Source organism: Lampetra fluviatilis, chromosome 74, assembly GCF_964198595.1.
Source record: "Lampetra fluviatilis chromosome 74, kcLamFluv1.1, whole genome shotgun sequence".
NCBI classification, from domain to species: domain Eukaryota; kingdom Metazoa; phylum Chordata; class Hyperoartia; order Petromyzontiformes; family Petromyzontidae; genus Lampetra; species Lampetra fluviatilis.
Window position 1 is genome coordinate 1,239,893 of NC_136348.1, and position 21,341 is coordinate 1,261,233.

General features: G+C 45.1%; 1 protein-coding gene across 1 annotated transcript in view; it reads left to right on the forward strand.

Moving 5' to 3' along the window:
- Positions 1-21,341, forward strand: part of LOC144953338 (uncharacterized) — a 168,154-nt gene that overhangs the window by 86,988 nt on the left and 59,825 nt on the right. The window contains exons 13-14 of the mRNA XM_078883901.1: positions 1,246-1,665; positions 13,016-13,292. Of these exons, the coding sequence (XP_078740027.1) occupies positions 1,246-1,665; positions 13,016-13,292 (697 nt within the window). The remainder of the gene's footprint in view (positions 1-1,245; positions 1,666-13,015; positions 13,293-21,341) is intronic.

Consider the following 21,341-nt stretch of genomic DNA (forward strand, 5'->3'; position numbering starts at 1 on the left):
CAAAGAGTATCTTGCTTAAGTTTTAATTTCTCTTCACCTGTCTCGCTACTTTGTAACTTGTTTTGTTTTAAATATTCACAGTTTTCTTTTCCATTTTTTACCAGGCCACGCCCACTTGAGCTGCTGTACCGCTCTTGTTTTCAGAAGCGACCTGCCCACAACAACAAGGTGGGGCTTGTCAAGAGCGTGGCGGTGTTCACTCTTGACACATGGCGGTGTTCACTCTATACGCGTGGTGGTGTTCATTCTAGACACGTGGCGGTGTTCACTCTAGACGCGTGGCGGTGTTCACTCTAGACGCGTGGCAGTGTTCACTCTCTACATGTGGAGGGGAAACCGGTGGATCGAGAGGGAAATCCACACGACCATGGGGAGAGAGAGAGAGGCACGCAAACTCCAAATATACAGCCGGCGTCAGGGTTGGGATCGATCCCACGACTTCCTGTATGCCAGGAAAAGTAGTTAACATCTCACCACGAGGAGAGAGAGACACGCAGCCTCGGCGATGTTGATTGATCCTCAATTAATCTATTGGTGGAGTAAGGAAGCATTAATACACCACCACCTGTTAACCATGCCAGTGTGTGACAGTGTAAAGTTTGTGTTTGCAGTAAAGTCTATTAACTCTATTGAACAGGGAGGTTATATCAAAGCTGTAGTTTGTTTTTTGTTTTCCTCTGGAACTCTTTGTAAGAATGGAAACAGTCAAGAAGTTAACACAGCACACACATGCAGCTGAAGTCAGATCTGTTCATCGCAGCATTCAAGGACATCGTGAGCCTGGCTGGCTTCACACCTCTAAGTTGCGATTGAGCATTAATTTATGCATTTCTGCATAACACAAATAGTATTATTTTCAACACCCTTTGCTAAATATTCCTTTTGTAGCCAGACAGCTGAAATTGTGTGCTCGGAGTTTTGGGTTAACATTCATTTTGAAGATACGAGGGCTTCCAGGCATGTTAATGACCATTTGCCCTCTCATTGTGTGCCATAACAGCCGGTGTGATAAATTTGGGACACTTTTTTACTATATCATGAATATATGAATAAGTATAGACGTGTAAGTCACGTGTGACTGTGTATATGCATTCCTCTGTGCCTCAATACTGACGTGTAGATGGGGTGGATATTCTTTTTTTCTGTCTGCAGCTGTCGCTTCCTCTGCAGAATTGGTCTGATGGAGCAAATGCACTCGGCGCAGCTCGGTGCAAAAGGGCAACATTGGGACCAGCGTGCAAACAGCACGGATCATCCTGGAAACTTGACACAGCACCAGAAAACTCACAAAGGAGAGAAACCTTTCAAGTGCAGTGTGTGTGACAAGGCATTTGCATGGCCATCAGTCCTTCAGGCCCACCAGAGAACACACACGGGAGAGAAACCCTTCAAGTGCACTCTGTGTGATAAGGCGTTTTCAGATTCATACAATCTTTTAATACACCAGAGAACTCATACAGGAGAGAAACCCTTTGAGTGCAGTGTGTGTGGGAAGCCATTTGCACATGCATCTACTCTTGTAATACACCAGAGAACACACACGGGAGAGAAACCCTTCAAGTGCAGTGTGTGTGTGAAGGTGTTTGCACATTCATCTCATCTTGTAGCACACCAGAGAACACACACGGGAGAGAAACCCTTCAAGTGCACTCCGTGCGGGAAGGCGTTTACACATTCATCAAATTTTTATGTCCACCAGAGAACACACAAGCATCAGAAGATCCACCAGGAGTGGAGTCTGAAATCAGCTTGTGAAAGTCAAAGTGCTGCAATGAGCCCATCCCTCATCAAACAAGAACCGGAAGAAAATCCCAGCTTGGACACTTTTAAAGGTATTGGGGTGAAATAGGATGTGAAGGTGAAATGTGAAGAAGTGATGGTGAAGAGTAAAGAAGTGAAGGTAAAATGTGAAGATGAAGATTGAACTCCAAAATCGGACCTTCACATCAATGGAGGCAAAGTGAAGCAGGAGGAGAATTCTGACTGAGGCAGAGCGAGGCAACTCCCAGCAGTTTGTGGAAGTGGAGGTGTGGGTGGACTTCCTCCGAGACAATACAAAGTCAAATGGAGACCCGGGAGATGTGTAAGCTTGAGATGATGTCGCTCCAATAGATGCTCCTTTGTCACAGGCCTTTAATGACAAGAATGTGAAGTTGAACACTCGGTTCCTAGGTGCAACCTGCAGGGTAAAAGCGGCCAGTCTTTGTGGACCTGTGTGTTGGGTAGATTTCTAACCAGGAGCGAGAGCCAATAAGTTCCCAAGCATTCACTATGTTATCATATTTACATTTATATGGTGCTTGCTTAATCGCCTCTGGCAACTCGGAGTTTTGTATCGTATCTCTTTTCAAACACTCTAAGAGCATCCCCAAGTAGCAGCTGCCCCTGTGTGGCACAAGGTGGTGGCCCTGCACCGGCCTGCATGTGGACAAGAGCCTGTCAGTAGGGAGTGATGGTTGATGTGGCATCTCAGTTTGTAGGTAATGTTTAGAATTTGATCAATTTTAACCAAGACGCCAGCATGCAATGGCCTACTCGTTTTGAATGGTGCATTAGTATGTTGTACATACTGTTAAGCAGATTTTGCGTATTTTTAAAATTAGCTTCTTGTCAATGCGATGTAACCTAGTGCAGTAATTAAATTTTGTTAACATGCCTGTCACTAATTTAGAATGAATACTTATCTGATGGTGTGCATACATGTAACATTTTGTCTACAAGGGTCAAACATTGAATAAGTGATGTTAGGCTAAAGTGTGTGTTTTGGAAGTAACCTGTACAGATAACTCAGGTGAGACTCATTGTTCTTGTGATACAGGTCAAAGGGTATTTTTGTGCTTTCAGGAAGCGTCTGCCTCGAGGGCAACTCATTGTCTTTGAAATAGGGAGCACACTCGGATCATTCATCAGTTACAAGGCATACCACTCAAAAGTTACACGTAGAGGAGGTACATTCTCTACAACACGAATTATAATTTTGTATTACGTGTTGACGTAGATTTTGTCTAACTCGGACGAGAAATACTCCTTACTGATTAACGTCTGGATGTTCACAACCATTGGTTGAAACATGCCCGGCTGCTGTTGAGACGCCGTGCACCAATAAGGGTCCACAGGTGGCTTGCACTGAATCATTGACGTGCTCCCAGAAGGCTGTGCTAGTTATAGTTTGTGTAAAACATTCCTTTGTTTCGTGGAGAGATCGATAAATGAAAGATGTCGTGTCTGCTGATCTGCTTCATAGCAAGGAGGTAATTTTAAGAGCACATTTGGAATGCATTTTTGGTACAGATTTGTATTCGGTTACAAGGCAGAGCACATCTACTAGATACATTCTCCACAACACTCATTAGAATTTTGCATGACGTCTTATATGTTGGCGAACTAGGACAAGAAATGGTCCTTGCCGATTAACGTCTGGATGTTGACAACCATGGGTTGAAGCAAGCCTGACTGCCTGCGATGCCCCTCACAACCATTTACGGCCTTGGGCCAGGAAAGTCATGAAAAATTGCACACGAACGACGCATTCACGCAGCACCCAATGCTCCGTTTTGAAGTTTTAAAATGAAACAACTTTGAATTGTATTATTTTAAATTGTGTTTCTTCAATAAAAGCTTATATCATTTTACATCTGGAAGACTTAATTTAAAACGACATTTCGTGTGAATTGTCTCTAGTCGTTAAGTAGATGGCCTTATTGGGGTTCGGTTCGATGCGGACTTTAACCTGGTTGGGATCACGGGATCGAGATGAGGCGACACAGAGCTGGCCGTGCGAGAAGACCGCCGTCTGCAGATCGATTCCAACATAATCGAACGTCTGTCCCTGTGCCTCCGTCGTTCATGCAGAAGGCGCGTAGGTTTACAGCGCCCCCTGCATGAAAACGACGGAAAGTGCAGCATTCGTCACAGACAGATTAAGTTGTGCGCTTATATAAAACAGTATCGCCAGTGGGTTTTCAAAGTACCTTCGTCTTACAGAAATCAATTTCGCGTGAGCCCACCGCATTAAAACAATGCTCAGCTGTAGCTCACGTGACTTCTGCCGCGACAATGTCTGGATGTTTTCGCCTGAGGACGACCGCTCGTGTTGCGATCGAAGCGTAGTGATTTATTTATTATTATTTTATTTGTTCTATCTATGTGACTTTACTGAAAGAACCAAAGAGTATGAAAGACGTCTTGTCTGCTGATGTTGTTCATGTCCGTGTACATCGATATCCCACATTGCTTACACGTTCACACCACACACAATGAAATAAATATAAACTAGAACGACTTCCGGGGATGGGCAAAGATCGAGGAATCTCTTTCAATGGAGCGAGTTCAGTGTGTTCGATTCAACATATCTCTGTCCGTCTGTGTCTCTGTTCGCCTCTGTGTGTTTCTCTCTCTGCCTGTCTCTGTCTATGTCGTCTCTGTGTCTCTGTTCCTCTTGTCTGTGTCTGTCCGCCTGTCTTTTCTGTCTTTGTCTATCAGCGTCTGTCCAACCGGAGTCAACGACTGTCAGTAGCAGCAGGCGCCCGTTCAACTCCCACGGCTACACGCCACTCAAACTTGCTCCCAACACACAAAGACAAAGATCCCCGTAAAGCCTGGACAGAATGCTGGGGCAAGTGCTGTTAGTGAGCACCTAAGACAAAGACCCCCCGTATATCCTGGACAAAATGTTGGGGCAAGTGCTGTTAGTGAGCACCTAAGACAAAGACCCCCCCATATAGCCTGGACAGACTGTAGGGGCAAGTGCTGTTAGTGAGCACCTAACACAAACACAAAGATCCCCCGTATAGCCTTAACAATTTTATTTAATTTAATTGGTATAGCCCTGTGAGCCATTCGGCTCTTGAATCGAGTGCAACCACAACAAATAAAAAACAAAAACATGAACAATAAAACATCTCAAAGTGACTATGCGCAAACAGAAAAATCCAGGGAAAAACTGCAAAGTCTTCCAGAAAAAAGTACCGTACACCAACGCTGTGCAAAAATCCCAGTGGGATGCAAGTCAAACAACAACAACCACAAGACAACTTAGATTAAAGCCATCATTCTAACTCACCAAAATAAAGCCATAAGCAATGTAACAGTGATCATAGGAACTGTGACCGAAAGTTCACAATAAACGACAAAAACATTATGAGACATCTCCTTTACCAGTGGCAAAATATAGTAATAGGTTTTTACCCTTTCAACTGGTACAAAAACTGACACCTTTATACAAGGCATGTTTGCAATAACCACAGCACAAGCAGTCAAAATGCAAACAAAAAGAAACAACTCTGATAATGACCAGATGACGCCACTTGCCAAAAGGCGTCATCTGGTCCAACACCAATGGAGACTAGGCTCTAAGAAAAGCTGTCTCGGGTGTGGACCAATCAACTTCAAGGACAGTGCATATCATTATCAGAGTTTCTTTTTGTTTGCATTTTGACTGCTTGTGTTGTTGTTATTGCAAACATGATGCCATGTATAAAGGTGTCAGTTTTTGTACCAGTTGAAAGGGTAAAAACCTATTACGACAAAAAACATGTACCACCAAACTCTGTAGCGATAGCTGGCTGCATGAGTCACTCCACAACAGCAGGAGCATCAGTAGGAGTATAAAATCAATTTCAAATGCACCTTTAAAGATCAAAGATGGAGAGCTCTGAAATCAGCTCGTATGCAGGTGCTCCGTGGATTGTAGCATTGCAAGAAAATTTGATGATGACAGCTTGGAGAGGCCTCCATCCAGCATTGGATTTAATTTTGGTTGATAATGATGATGAACATGAATCTATAACTAAGCGTTGCCGCCCGTTTACTTAAAAGACTCGTCTGAGCTGTATCGCTACTAGGTGGCACCATATTACAATTTACTCCAATTCTGGCAATATGTTCAGGAGATAAACGAAAATGTCGAGGTCTGCTAGCCAGAAGAGGGCTTCGGGAGAGAGTTGGTGTAGCTTTGTTATTCCTTCATTGCAGGAACGAAGACTACAGTGGTTTACTATATGGTTTACTGTATTTACCGGGTAAGGTTGCCCTTTGGGTTTATTGCCGACGCAACTCAACATCATGAGCAAGATAAGCGGGCTTCTTCACTGCTCTGAATGTGAACCAACGCTAACAGACGGGGCAGTAACAAGGATATGGCCTCGCGGCTAGGAACGGAAGCGCACCATCCCTGCAGATCATTGCCAAAAACCTCGACTGCCGCTGGGACATTCCAAACAAATACAATCACAGTTGGAATGTTTCCATAAAAGCAAACCGTCCTGGATTGTTTAAAACTATTTCTAAAGACCAGCATAAATTATCCATTTCTCTATTAAATGTTCACCATTCATCTCCTCTGGTTAGTAATGTCAGACAAGCACTGTGACACACTGGGTGTGGCAGGACAAAGTGTCAAACTGTCAAGCGAGTTCTAGATTTGAAGCTTTCGTGACTGCAAGGATTCATTGATGCAGTAATTTTAGCTGTGACGGTCCCACCTGATGACGGTGACTTGTGTTGCCTCCGAAACGTGATTTATTATTTTATTTCCATTATTACTTTTATTAACTTTTAATTTTATTTTTTACCTACGTGACTTTACCGAAAAAACCTAAGAGTGTCAAGCGAGTGTAGCAGCGGGAAAGCCAACTAGTTTCCCTTGCCAAATGAATCTAACCAAAAAAACGCACAGAGTTCGGGCCTTTAATAACCCTTGAACAAGATCAAAATTTACATCTTGTGTGGGGCAGTGTGTCAGTTGTAAAGGTCACAAGGCTATCACAAATTGTTCAATAAATTGTGCAACGCAACAGTAAATTCCACTCCACTTAGTGCAAGTGAAGGATAATTTATTCCATCAAGCGGTAATATTTAACTCTTAGGTTATTTCATTGTTGCCGTTGTTGTGATGGGAAATGAACAGAAACACATTCCTGCGGAGGGAGCTGGTAGGAACGTTGGGTTGCTCGGTCAATGGCCAGGGTCAACGGCGGCGTGGTGTATTCCGCAAATATGCCCGACTGTGAGGGCGGGCACAAGCCGGCGTGAGTAGGTTAAACATTGAGTTTTATAAGGGCACCACGGGGTGACCAGCCCCTCCCCACCCAGCCCCTCCCCACCCTCCCCTCCCCACCCAGCCCCACCCCTCCCATCCAGCCCCACCCTCTCCACCCAGCCCGTCCCCACCCCACCCAGACCCTCCCTTCCCACCCAGCCCCTCCCCATCCAGCCCCACCCTCTCCACCCAGCCCCTCCCCACCCAGTCCCTCCCTTCCCACCCAGCCCCTCCCCATCCAGCCCCACCCTCTCCACCCAGCCCCTCCCCACCCAGCCCCTCCCCACCCTCCCCTCCCCACCCAGTCCCTCTCTCCCCACCCAGCCCCTTCCTGCACGACGGACGGACGGACACAATAATCCCCTGTGGGCTGGTGTAACCAGGAGGTTCCAACCAGTATAACTTGTGCTACCTGCGGCAATGTCAAGGTTGCTGTCCTGGCTTCCATTGCTGCCACCAAAATCCAGCAGCTCATCTTCCCTCCCAAGATCCATCAAGTCGTGAGTCTGCAGCTGGGCCGACGCCGCTCTTGTGATTGCACCTGTTGACAACGGACCACCTGGTTGCAATCTCTGCCTGACATGAGCCACATCTGCAGACATGGAGTGGTTCCGGCGATAGGGAGGCAACAGAATGTCGGGGCAAGTTCTGTTAGCGAGCACCTATTAAGGGTGGGACGCCACACGAGGGGGTGGGTAGCCAGCACCACGCCCGGCCGCCTTTGTCTCCCTAGTGGCGATGTTGACACACCGCACCGGGTACTCGTTTGAGGCTGAGTCGACGTAGGGGAGGCTCAGGACCGGTTCAGAAAGTCGTCACTGGCGGTGTTGGCCACGAGCGGGAATGGAACTCGGCTGGTCGGTGCGGAGCGCAGCGCTCACCACGACACTGCCGCTCCCCTTGTCAACAAACTTAAACTCCGACCCCGCCCTCCTACGTCACCGCTCAGCGTGACCTCATCGGCGTCAAACGCCAGGGGTAGGTTAGCCTCGCTAGTGACGTCATGTCACCCACCTCCCCACCACTGCGCTCTTGAGCGTGACGTCATCTCTGCTCGGCCGCTGCCGATATCTGTTCCAGTGCCAATCCTTATTTGGGCAAAGCTACGCCCGGTGACTGGTGGCTCATTAACATAATGCATTCGTTAAAGCCGTCGCGAGTTTATTGCGACGGGTTCAGCACGCGCGCCCCACCCCTCCGTCGTATGGGCTGGACTCATTAACATAATTTATTCAAGTTAAGACCCGCTCATTGCGGGAGGGGAGTGTTTTGTACCCAGGAAGTGACGTCACGGCCTGCTGCCGCGTGGCTGTTGCATCTCCGCGCGTGAACTGAAATCCGAGGTGAGAAATTATCATCGCGGTTGTGGTGGTGGTTGTGGTGATGGTTGTGGTGATGGTGGATGTGGTGGTGGTGGTGGTGGTAGTGGTGGTAGTGGTGGTGGTAGTGGTGGTGGTTGTGGTGGTTGTGGTGGTGGTTGTAGTGGTGGTTGTAGTGGTGGTGGTTGTGGTGGTGATTGTGGTTGTTGTTGTTTACCGAGGTAGAGCCTCACTCTCGTAGGGATGTCAATTGAGTAGCAGCGAGCATGGAAGCGATGTCCAGGTTGGAACTTTACAACGCGGGGCCTTGCCTCCTGCCCTCGCCTGATCGCGTTTGCTTCAATTCTCTCGCTTAGTTTAGCAATCTGTGGAAGAACGTAATCTGCCAGGCTATGCGTTCATTGTGTGTTGACCGACTCTCTGTGTTGCATTGCATTACATTTCCAAATTTTACGAAGTTTGTTTGATTAAGTGTGCTCTCTCTGTGTCCTCTACTGCAGTCACCAAACCTCCAAATATCTCATTGACACAAGGCCATAATTATAATATGTTAGAATAATTATTATATATTATAATAATTCTAATAATCAAATATGCCCCTCCAATTTATTGCTATAAAAATCTTCTTTAAAAGTAATAATTGCGATGCTATGTTAATAAAAACAACAATTTGCTAAACCTTGGCCACGAAATCTGGACTTGTCTTCATATAACAATACATAGATTTCTGTTTATGTGATTGCGTTGTACTTTATGAATCCCTAATCTCTGCCATTACATACTATGAAACAAGAAAAGGTTAATAAAAAAACACAGCAATGTAATACAATATACTATTACACATTATTGTATCAAATAAAAAAAATTCCATCCCATGTGTTAGTGAATTTTTAAAAATATTTTAGGGAGGAAATGGCAGGAAATGAGTTTTCAAATATAGATATTTTTCTAGTGGGGGACCCTTGACCCCCTGTAAGATTTGATCCCCCCCCAATGTTGACTCCATGGCTACGGCCTTGCATTGACATGCTAATTTCTCTACCCCCCCCTCTCTCTCTACCCCCCCCTCTCTATTTAAGACCTCGACACAGAAGCATTGTTTCTCTGTGTGCCTATGTGTGTCTCTCTCTGTCTCTCTGTCATCTCTCTCTGTGTCTCTGTGTCATCTCTCTCTGTGTGTCTATGTGTGTGTGTCTCTCTCGGTGTGTCTATGTGTGTGTGTCATCTCTCTCTGTTCATGTGTCTCCGTGTCGGTGTTTCATCTCTCTCAAATTGAGAAATCTTTGGAAGAACGTAATCAACCAGGTGGGGTGTTGACTGTTATGTTAGCCGACTCTCTGTGTTGTATTGCAATACATTTATGAGTTTACTAGGTTTTTTTCCTCTTTCATTTGTACCTAATGATGATTGCTTGTGTTGCAATCGAAATGTCGTATGCTATTATTTTTTTTTATACATTACTTTACTGAAAGAACCAAAGAGTATCTTGCTTACGTTTTAATTTTTCTTCACCTGGCTCGCTACTTTGTAACTTTGTTTTATTTTAAATATTCACAGTTTTTTTTCATTTTTTACCAGGCCACGCCCGCTTCAGCTGCTGTACCGCTCTTGTTTTCAGAAGCGACCTGCCCACAACAACAATAACAACAAGGTGGGGCTTGTCAACAGCGTTGCGGTGTTCACTCTAGACGCGTGGCGGTGGTCACTCTAGACGCGTGGCGGTGTTCACTCTAGACGCGTGGCGGTGTTCACTCTAGACGCGTGGCGGTGTTCACTCTAGACGCGTGGCGGTGTTCACTTTCGACGCGTGGCGGTGTTCACTCTGGACGCGTGGCGGTGTTCACTCTGGACGCGTGGCGGTGTTCACTCTGGACGCGTGGCGGTGTTCACTCTGGACGCGTGGCGGTGTTCACTCTGGACGCGTGGCGGTGTTCACTCTGGACGCGTGGCGGTGTTCACTCTGGACGCGTGGCGGTGTTCACTCTGGACGCGTGGCGGTGTTCACTCTGGACGCGTGGCGGTGTTCACTCTGGACGCGTGGCGGTGTTCACTCTGGACGCGTGGCGGTGTTCACTCTGGACGCGTGGCGGTGTTCACTCTGGACGCGTGGCGGTGTTCACTCTGGACGCGTGGTGGGTAAACCGGGGAATCCGGAGGGAAATCCCCATGACCACAGAGAGAGAGACACGCAGCCTCGGCTGTGTTGATTGATCCTCAATTATTTACTTGGTGGAGTGAGGAAGCATTAATACTGAGCAGGTGATTGTGGCCAGGCGTGGGTCTGGACACACCACCACCTGTGAACTATGCCAGTGCGTGACAGTGGTGGAGGAAGTGGGGGTGGAGTGGCACGTGCCCCCCCAATGGTCCGATCGAAATCACTAATTTCGATGGGATCATTGGGGTTTATTAGTAACATGCTTCACTACGTGGCTTCGCCCGGGACTTGGATTCTTGTCTTGGATTAATTTCATATTCCCTTTTATTTCATTGTAAAATCCTGAAAAAAATGTATGCTTGCAAGAAAGAAAAAAGCCTAAACAAATCAGTTTAACTAAATCGGATGTTTTTCACTGCAGGAAATTCAACCTTAACCCTCTTCGACGTAAGGTCGATTTTGCAACTCGGGAAGGGAATGACGTGGCAAGCTGAAAATAGTCACGTTCACTTAGACATTCCAGACAGCATAAGTTGTGCAAATTTAATGATGCTAGAGCTCAGCGTTGGAGAGTTTTTGGTGCTTCACACAAACAAACAGATGTAATTTCTGCTTCATATTTAAGATAGCAGTTGTACCTGTTCTTCGCACGGATATGTATTGAAACTCCGAGAAGCGAATGACTTCATCGTCCAGGAGCGACGCGCCACCTAAAATCTCCCAGCACGCTGTTAACAGCTCGAGAAGTACGGCGCACGAAGAGCCATATGGTAGGGGTAAGCATTGCAGAGCGCTTAACTCAGGTGTGTTGCGGGCTGACGCCACACACTTCATGGTCATTTCCCCCACCCCCCCCCCCCCCAAAATATAAACGTCTATTTTTATACTTTTTTCATTGTGTATAGTATGGAACCTACCCACATGACAAATTTCAAGTGTGTTGCATTTTGGGAAGTATGCTAAACATTTCGAACAGTCACAAACACATATCCACACATTTCCCTTTTATATATAGACTAGCTTTACTACCCGGCTTCGCCCGGGACTTGGATTCTTATCTTGGATTAAAACACGGCCTACGCGGAGTGTTGGGGGGGGGGGGGATGCGTGACGTTAGCAGGTACACTGCGTAACGCTGCCGCATGTGGGTGACATCACCGATATGACATCACCGCTCACTTGCGTGCAAAATATATACAAAAGTCTATTTTTATACTTTTTGCATTGTGTCCAGTCTGGAAGCTACCCACATGCCAAATTTCAATTTTGTTGCATGTCGGGAAGTATGCTGAACATTTCGAACAGACACACATTCACAAATTTCCCTTTTATATATAGATATCCATAATTGCGCCCCCCCCAAAAATATATAAAAGCCTATTTTTATACTTTTTGCATTGTGTACAGTTTGGAAACTACCCACGTGACAAATTTCAAGTTTGTTGTATGTCGGGAAGTATGCTAAACATTTAGAACAGTCACATTCACAAATTTCCTTTTTATATATATATAGATAAATCAGCATTTTGCGACCCCCACTGCCACCGTGTGGAATATTATTACGTGCTAGGGACTCTATGAGATGATAGGACAACAGTCCATGTCCATAATTGGCAATAAGTAACGGCAAAGCTGTTACAATCAACTTGCAGAATTGTGCGCAGTTGCATATCCAGTACACGACTTCAGCGAGCGCGATGCCGATCACACGCGTGAAATAAAAATCAAGGGACAAGTCCTTACTTAATAACAACTCCTACGATTTTTCATTGCTGGAGGGGTTGTCCCCTCTACCTGAAAATCCTGGCTCCGCCTCTGAGTGTGTGACAGTGTCAAGTTTGTATTTGCAGTAAAGTCAATTAACTCTATTGAGCACGGGGGTTATATAAAAACAATAGTTTTTTTTGTTTTCCTCTGGAACTCTTTGTAAGAATGGAGTCAGGAAGTTATCACAGCACACGTGCAGCTGAAGTCGGAACTGTTCATCACAGCAATCAAGGACATCTGTGCCTGGCTTTACACCTCTTAGTTGCGATTGAACATTAATTTATGCATTTGTGCATAACACAAATAGTATTATTTTCAACATCCTTTTCTATGTCAGCTGAATTTAGCTTTCATAAATATTCCTTTTAAAGTCAGACACCCAAAATTGTGTGCTCGGAGTTTTGGGTTAACATTCATTTTGAAGATACGAGGGCTTCCAGGCATGTTTATAACCATTTGCCCTCTCATTGTGTGCCATAACAGCCCGTGTGATGAATTTGGGACACTTTTACAACTATATCATGAATCTATGAATACGTATTGGTGTGTAAGTCACGTGTGACTGTGTATATATGCATTCCGCTGTGCCTCGATACTGACGTGTACAAGGTGTGGATTTTCTTTTTTTTCTGTCTGCAGCTGCCGCTTTCTCTGCAGATTTGGTCTGATGGAGCAAAGGCACTCAGCGCAGCTCGGTGCAAAAAGGCGGCAATGCGACTGGTGTGCATACAGCACGAATAATCCTGGAAATTTGACACGGCACCAGAGAACTCACACAGGAGAGAAACCCTTCAAGTGCAGTGTGTGTGGGAAGGCGTTTGCACAGTCATCTACTCTTGTAGAACACCAGAGAACCCACACGGGAGAGAAACCCTTCAAGTGCGGTGTGTGTGAGAAGGATTTTGCACAGTCATCAAATCTTCATGTACACCAGAGAACACATACGGGAGAGAAACCATTCAAGTGCGGTGTGTGTGAGAAGGATTTTGCACAGTCATCAAATCTTCATGTACACCAGAGAACACATACGGGAGAGAAACCATTCAAGTGCAGTGTGTGTGGGAAGGCGTTTGTACAGTCACCACATCTTCAAAAACACCAGAGAACTCACAAGCATCAGAAGATCCACCAGGAGTGGAGTCTGAAATCAGCTTGTGAAAGTCAAAGTGCTGCAATGAGCCCATCCCTCATGAAACAAGAACCGGAAGAAAATCCGAGCTCGAACACTTTTAAAGGTATCGAGGTGAAATATGAGGAGGTGAAGGTGAAATGTGAAGAAGTGATGGTGAAGAGTGAAGAAGTGATGGTGAAGATTGAAGAAGTGATGGTGAAGAGTGAAGAAGTGATGGTGAAGATTGAAGAAGTGAAGGTAAAATGTGAAGATGAAGATTCAATTCCAAAATCGGACCTTCACATCGATGGAGGCAACGTGAAGCAGGAGGAGAATTCTGACTGAGGCAGAGCGAGGCAACTCCCAGCAGTTTGTGGAAGTGGAGGTGTGGGTGGACTTCCTCCGAGACAATACAAAGTCAAATGGAGACCCGGTAGATGTGTAAGCTTGAGACGATGTCGCTCCAATAGATGCACCTTTGTCACCGGCCTTTAATGACAAGAATGTGAAGTTGAACACTCGGTTCCTAGGTTCAACCTGCAGGGTAAGAGCGGCCAGTCTTTGTGGGCCTGTGTGTTGGGTAGATTTCTAACTAGGAGCGAGAGCCAATAAGCTCCCAAGCATTCACTGTTATAAATTGCATTTATATGGTGCTTACTTAATCGCCTCGGCAACTCGGAGTTTTGTATCGTATCTCGTTTCAAACACTCGAAGAGCACCCCCAAGTAGCAGCTGCCCCTGTGTGGCACAAGGTGGTGGCCCTGCACCGGCCTGCATGTAGACAAGAGCCTGTCAGTAGAGGGCGATGGTTGATGTGGCACCTTGGTTGTGGAGTTTATAGGTAATGTTTCTAATTTGCTCAATTTTGACCCAGACACCAGCATTCGTTTTGAATGGCGCAATAGTATTAGTTAAAATGATTGTCAATAATTTAGAATGATTACTTGTCTGATGGTGTGCGCACATGTAACATTTTGTCTATAAGGGTCAAACATTGAATAAGTGATGTTAGGACAAAGTTTGTGTTTTGCAAGTAACCTGTACAGATCACTCGGGTGAGACTCATTGTTTTTGTGATACAGGTCAAAGGGTACTTTTGTGTTTTCAGGAAGCGTCTGCCTCTGGAGCAACTCATTGTCTTTTAAATAGTGAGCACGCTCGGATCATTAATCAGTTACAAGGCATACCAATTAAAAGTTACACGAAAAGGAGGAACATTCTCTACAACACGAATTATAATTTTGTATTATGTGTTGACATACATTTTGTCGAATTAGGACGAGAAATGGTCCTTGCTGATTGTAAAGTGACGAAAAAAATTGCACACGAGCGACGCATCCACGCAAGCTCCCGATGCTCCGTTTTGAAGTTTGAAAATGAAACAACTTTGAATTGCATTCTGTTTTGAATTACATAAATGTACTTCATTAAAAGCTTATTCATTGAAAACGATATTTCGTGTGAATTTTCTCTCGTCGTGAAGTAGATCGCCTTGCTGGGAGTTCAGTTTGATGCGGACTTTCACCTGTTTGGGATCGCGGGATCGAGATGAGGCGACACAGAGCTGGCCGTGCGATAAGACCGCCGTCTGCAGATCGATTCCAACGCGATCGAACGTCTGTCCCTGCCCCTCCGTTGTTTATGCAGAGGGCACGTAGGTTTGCAGCGCCCCCTGCATGAAAGCGACGGAACGTGCAGCGTTCGTCACGAAGTTGTGCGTAAGCGCCATAACAAGGCGCTGTAAGCTGACCTGCCACCAAGTGCACTGGTCAACAGGGAGCAGGCGAGAGAGAGCGAGGTGCGTAGGGGTCGACCAAAGGTTAAACCCCCGGCCCCCCACCGTGACCGGAGACTAACACCCCTGACCCCCCACTCGTCCCTAAGGCCCATTAAGATCTTTCAGAAGGTTCTGGGACGGGGGGGGGGGGGTCAGGAGGGGAGGGGTGATCCCGACCTGGGGATAAAAGGCCGGCCCTCTGGACGGACCGGGCAGTGTTCACCAACTCAAGCCTGAGGACATCCGAAGACCTGAAGACTGGAACATCACCCGGGGACCCTCAACCGAGGCTCTTGTTAGAGCCGGGTTGTAGCGTACCCGAGGTGAGCTCAGACACTCTGGGACCCTCCCCCAGCTCTAGCCAGAGCCGGGTTGTAGCGGACCAGAGGTGAGCTCCAGTACCCTGGGTGAGACGGGTCGTCCAGTCTTCCCTTAACGCCGGGCTAAGGGACCCGTGGGTGGCAGAGCCCGGAGTGTGCAGGCTGCGATAGAAACGAGGCTGTCACTCCCGTAGGCTATCGGGTGGAAGGGGTGGTACCCCTTCGTGTTTCAGTCCTGTGTAGAGCCGAGTTCGAAAGAGTTATAATAAACGTGTTGCCTCAACCAGACGTCCCCGTGTGGTTAGTTAAGGACACAACACTTATATAAAAGAGTATAGCCAGCGGGTTTTCAAAGTACCTTCGTTTTACAGAAATCAATTTCGCGTGAGCCCACCGCATTGAAACAATGCTCAGCTGAGCGAGGCGAGCCCCGGGAGTGGGGGGGGCTCACCTCATCTTTGTCACGTGCCGTAGCTCACGTGAGGACGATCGCTCGTGTTGCGATCGAAACGTCGTGATTTATTTATTATTATTTTATTTGTTCTACCTACGTGACTTTACTGAAAGAACCAAAGAGGATGAAAGACGTCTTGTCTGCTGATCTTGTTCATATCCGTGTACATCGATATCCCACATTGCTTACACGTTCACACCACACACAATGAAATAAATAGAAACTAGAACGACTTCTGGGGATGGGCAAATATCGAGGAAACTTTCAATGGAGCGAGTTCAGTTAGTTCGATTCAACACCTCTCTGCCCGTCTGTGTCTCTGTTCGCCTCTGTGTGTTTCTCTCTGCATGTGTCTATGTCGTCTCTGTGTTCCTCTTGTCTGTGTCTGTCCACCTGTCTTGTCTGTGTGTGTCTGTCTATCAGCGTCTGTCCAACCGGAGTCAACGACTGTCAGTAGCAGCAGGCTCCCGTTCAACTCCCACGGCTACACGCCACTCAAACTTGCTCCCAACACACAAAGACAAACATCCCCCGTGTAAACTGGACAGAATGTCAGGGCAAGTGCTGTTAGCGAGCACCTAATACAAACACAAAGATCCCCCGTATAGCCTGCACAGAATGTTGGGGCAAGTGCTGTTAGTGAGCATCTAAGACAAAGACCCCCCATATAGCCTGGACAGACTGTAGGGGCAAGTGCTGTTAGCGAGCACCTAACACAAACAGAAAGATCCCCCATATAGCCTTAACAGTTTCATTTCATTTTCATGTATTTGGTATAGCCCTGTGAGCCATTCGGCTCTTGAATCGGGTGCAACCGCAACAAATAAAAAACAAAAACATGAACTAGAAAACATCTCAAAGTGACTATGCGCAAACAGAAAAATCCATGGAAAAACTGCAAAGTCTTCCAGAAAAAAGCACCGTACACCAACGCTGTGCAAAAATCCCAGTGGGATGCCAGTCAAACAACAACAACAACCACAAGACAACTTAGATTAAAGCCATCATTCTAACTCCGTATTACAACAAACATGGCTAAACCAAAAATATTTTTGAAATCACTAAAATAAAGCCATAAGCAATGTAACAGTGATCATAGAAACTGTGACCGAAATTTCACAATAAACGACAAAAAACATGTACCACCAAGAAATGGTAAATCTTCTTGGTTCTTTCGGTAAAGTCACGTAGAATGAAAATAATAAAATAATAAAAATAAAACATAATAAAATAATTCTCACGACGCTTTGGCCACAACGCAAGCATCCGTCCTCAGGCGAAGAACAGGTCTGTCAGAAAGACAGCGTCTGAATGAACACCACCAGGCTTGGCAGCGTATATTTAAGCTGGGTTGGAGGGGGAAGAGCGCCTTGACAAAGGAATTTGCATATCAAGTGGGATTTAGCATATTCATGGTAAATGCAGGTATGTGATTAGTACTACTTATGCCCGTGCATTATGCAGGATTAGCAACACCAAAGGAAGGGGATATGGGAAATGCAGGTATGTGATTAGTACTACTTATGCCCGTGCATTATGCAGGATTATCAGCATCAAAGGGAGAGACTATGGGAAATGCAGGTATGTGATTAGTACTACTTATGCCCGTGCTTTATGCAGGACCAGCAGCATCAAAGGGAGGGGATGGGGGTAGCATTAACAAAGGGAAGGAATGTTAATAGTATGTGGCTGCAGTTAATAAACAACCACGTAAAAAACGAAAGTATAAACTACATAGTATCATCAGTATACTAACTATACTCTCCAATAAGCTGAGCTACTAAAAGTAAGTAATACATTACAATTCTACGTCGCAAAACATATAATATGCTTCTAGCTAAACTTTTTTCTCTTACATCACACGGGTCTACCCCGTACTATATACTACCATAGACAAACTCAACATTAAATTATATACTGTATTACTATACACCACTCTATACCTTCGACTATAATATTATTCTACCCATCCTAGTGTATACCACATTGCTGTATATTCACTATACATTTACGATACTGTATATTACCTTATACATTGTATTAAACATTACAATTTTATACTATTTATACAATCTGCTATACTCTATACCATTGACCTTCGCGTGAAAGATACTAAGAGGAAGCAACGAAATATGTCAATGGGAGAGTGGTGAAAGGAGACTGGCAGGGGAGCAAAGAATCCATTCGCTGTGGAGAATACAAGATATTTTGTCAATGCCAGTGAGTGGACTGCGGTCTTTTTTACGTGGTTGTTTAGTAACTGCAGCTACATACTATTAACATTCCATCCCTTTGTTAATGCTACCCCCATCCCCTCCCTTTGATGCTGCTGGTCCTGCATAATGCACGGACATAATATGACTTTGAAACCCCCCCCACCTCCTACGCATTTACCATATATATGCTAAAATCCTCTTGATATGCAAATTATTTTGTCAAGGCGCTCTTCTTCCAACCTCCCCCCTCCAACCCAGCTTAAATATACGCTCCAAGCTTGGTGGTGTTTCGTTCTTCACCTGAGGACGGCTGCTTGCGTTGTGGCTGCATTTTAATTATGTTTTATTTTTATTATTTTATTACTTCCCTTCTACGTGACTTTACCGAAAGAACCAAGAAGATAAATCCCAGCAGTCACGAAAGCTTTAAATCGAAATTTAATGCGATTCTTGCCCTGTACCCCCCACAGTTCACATATCCGACCCCTGGTTCGATTTAACAGATAATTTACATACATATGTATAGAGTGCGATTTAATACTTCTAATGAGATTAAAATATCGTACCTCCGTTTATGGTGGTATAAATTATTAAACCAGTTGATAGTTTATAGACGTTAAATGTTCAGTGTTATTGTTTATAGTGTTATCAGTTTACGTGTTTTTAAGTACAGGTGATCCCCGGTATACTTCGGTATTCTGGACCTGAACGTTGCAAAACTATTCCTAACGAAGACATTTCCCCACCAGAGCGCAAGCAGCTAATGAAAAGAACACGGGCCGGCGGGAGCACGTGCTTCCATGGTTGGTCAGGGAGAGGGCATGGTTGTATTGCCCACAGGTGCCATCGGGTATGTCCGCCCATGGCCGGTTCCGGTCGAGGTCATCGAGGTGGGTGATGTAAAGACAGTGCGTCAACTAAGGGACAAGTGGTGACAACAAGATAGAGAGATTTCGAGAAGGGAAGGCGGGACCAAGTGTGGACGGAGGTTCATGCTGAGAATACGAGAGGGGGAGAAACGAGGTTCGGGGCTGTGTTGGCGGGGATTAGGGTCGAGGCTGGTTGCCGTCTCGTCATCGTTGCTATATTTTGACGCCTGGGTCCTAAGCCGCGTTAAAGGCTAAATAAAAGAACCCTCTGTAGTCTGAGTCTGGAGTCATTACAATTTTAAGGATTCATAATTGCACTGGCTTATATTGGGTTTGTTCGATTATTTATATATTCATACTGAATATTGCTATTTGATGCCATTGAGATGGAACATTCATCCAGCAGTGGACAGCTTAATCCTAATACCACTAAAGTGTTATTCAAATAATTGTAATCCCATCCTGATCCTGCACCTTCATGTTTCACATTTCCCACCATTGGTTTGCCCGTGCATATTACATGTTACATGCATACATGCTACATACAGACATATCTCATGCATACATATTACATGCAGACATGTTACATACTGACGAGCAACGTGTGATTCCTAGAGGACCACGGTGTGAAGCTAAGAATTCGAAAGAGATTCGATTATCACACTTCAATGTACGGTGTTCTAATCTGTAACACTAGTTTATGATGTATTTTTATAGCATTATAATATATCGCTCATAGCTTATATTGTTAGAGTTCACAGCATTATAGTTTGCTATAACACTAGTTTGTAGTGTTATTTTAAAGCGTTACAATGTGTAGCTCATAGTTTAAAGGTTATGTTGTTAGAGTTTATAATGTTAGAGTATACAATGTGAGTTTATATTTTGAGAGTTTGTGGTTGTGCCCTGTTCTCGTGGGACCCGACACGGATTTGGAAATAATTGCTATGATCATGTCTGAGCTGGGATGAGCGACTAATGTTTACTTTGTTTAATCATAACTGTGTGTAGGTTAGTGCCATCGGTGCTTAGTGAATACTATTCATGAATGGACTCATACTTCTTCTTGGTTCTTTCGGAAAAGTCATGTAGAAGGGAATTAATAAAATAATAAAAATAAAACATAATAAAATAATTCTCACGACGTTTCGGCCACAACGCAAGTAGCCGTCTTCAGGTGAAGAATGAAACACTGCCAAGCTTGGAGCGTATATATAAGCTGGGTTGGAGGTGGAAGAAGAGCGCCTTGACAAAAGAATTTGCATATCAAGAGGAATTCAGCATATTTATGGGAAATGCGTAGGAGGTGGGCGGGGGGGTTTTCAAAGTCATATTATGCAGGATAAGCAGCATCAGAGGGAGGGGGTAGTATTAACAAAGGGAGGGAATGTTAATAGTATGTAGAAGCCACGAAACATGTCAATGGGAGAGCGGTGAGACAACAGCAGCAACAACAGCAGCGACAACAACAGCAGCAACATCACATTTCGAGGGCAACGCAGCTACTTCCGATTCTTCTGCCCAGCTGTTTGTTGTCGGGACCTGCTCTCGCAGGACCCCACACGTCTTTGGAAATGATTGCGATGATCATGTCTGAGCTGAGAATTAAGTCACTCAAGATTACTTTGTAGGTTAGTGTCATCGTGACTATGTTAATACTACTCAGGAATGAAATCACACTGCTGTATGACCGACGTTGTACTAATTTTGGTTGATCGAGTAGAACAAGGCACGTGCCATGTCCAGACGACTTCTTATCAACAACAGTGTCCTTAAATATGATGCTAAAATAAATGTTAACACTGGATTAAACGTGCACCTCTTAACCCCTCCCTCGCATTTACGACTAACGATTTGCATTTGTACATAACATACATTAAAGCCCATTAAAATGCTAATACGACCATATTATTATTCTAAAATTTGAATGCGATTCTTGCCCTGTACCCCCCCCCCCCCCCCCCCACAGTTCACATATCCGACCCCCGGTCCGATTGAACAGATAATTTACATACATGTGTAGAGTGAGATTTTAATACTTCTAATGAGATTTAAATACCGTACCTCCGTTTATGGTGCTATAAATTATAAAACACGTTGATAATTTTGTTGTCGTTTAATGTTGAGTGTTATTGTTTATAGTGTTATCAGTTTACGTGTTTTTAAGTGCAGGTGATTCCCGGTGTACTTCGGTATTCTGGACCTGAACGTTGCGAAACGATTCATAACGAGAACCTTTCCCCACCAGAGCGCAAGCCGCTAATGAAAATAACTCGGGCGACGGGTCACGTGCTTCCATGGGCAGTGGGGG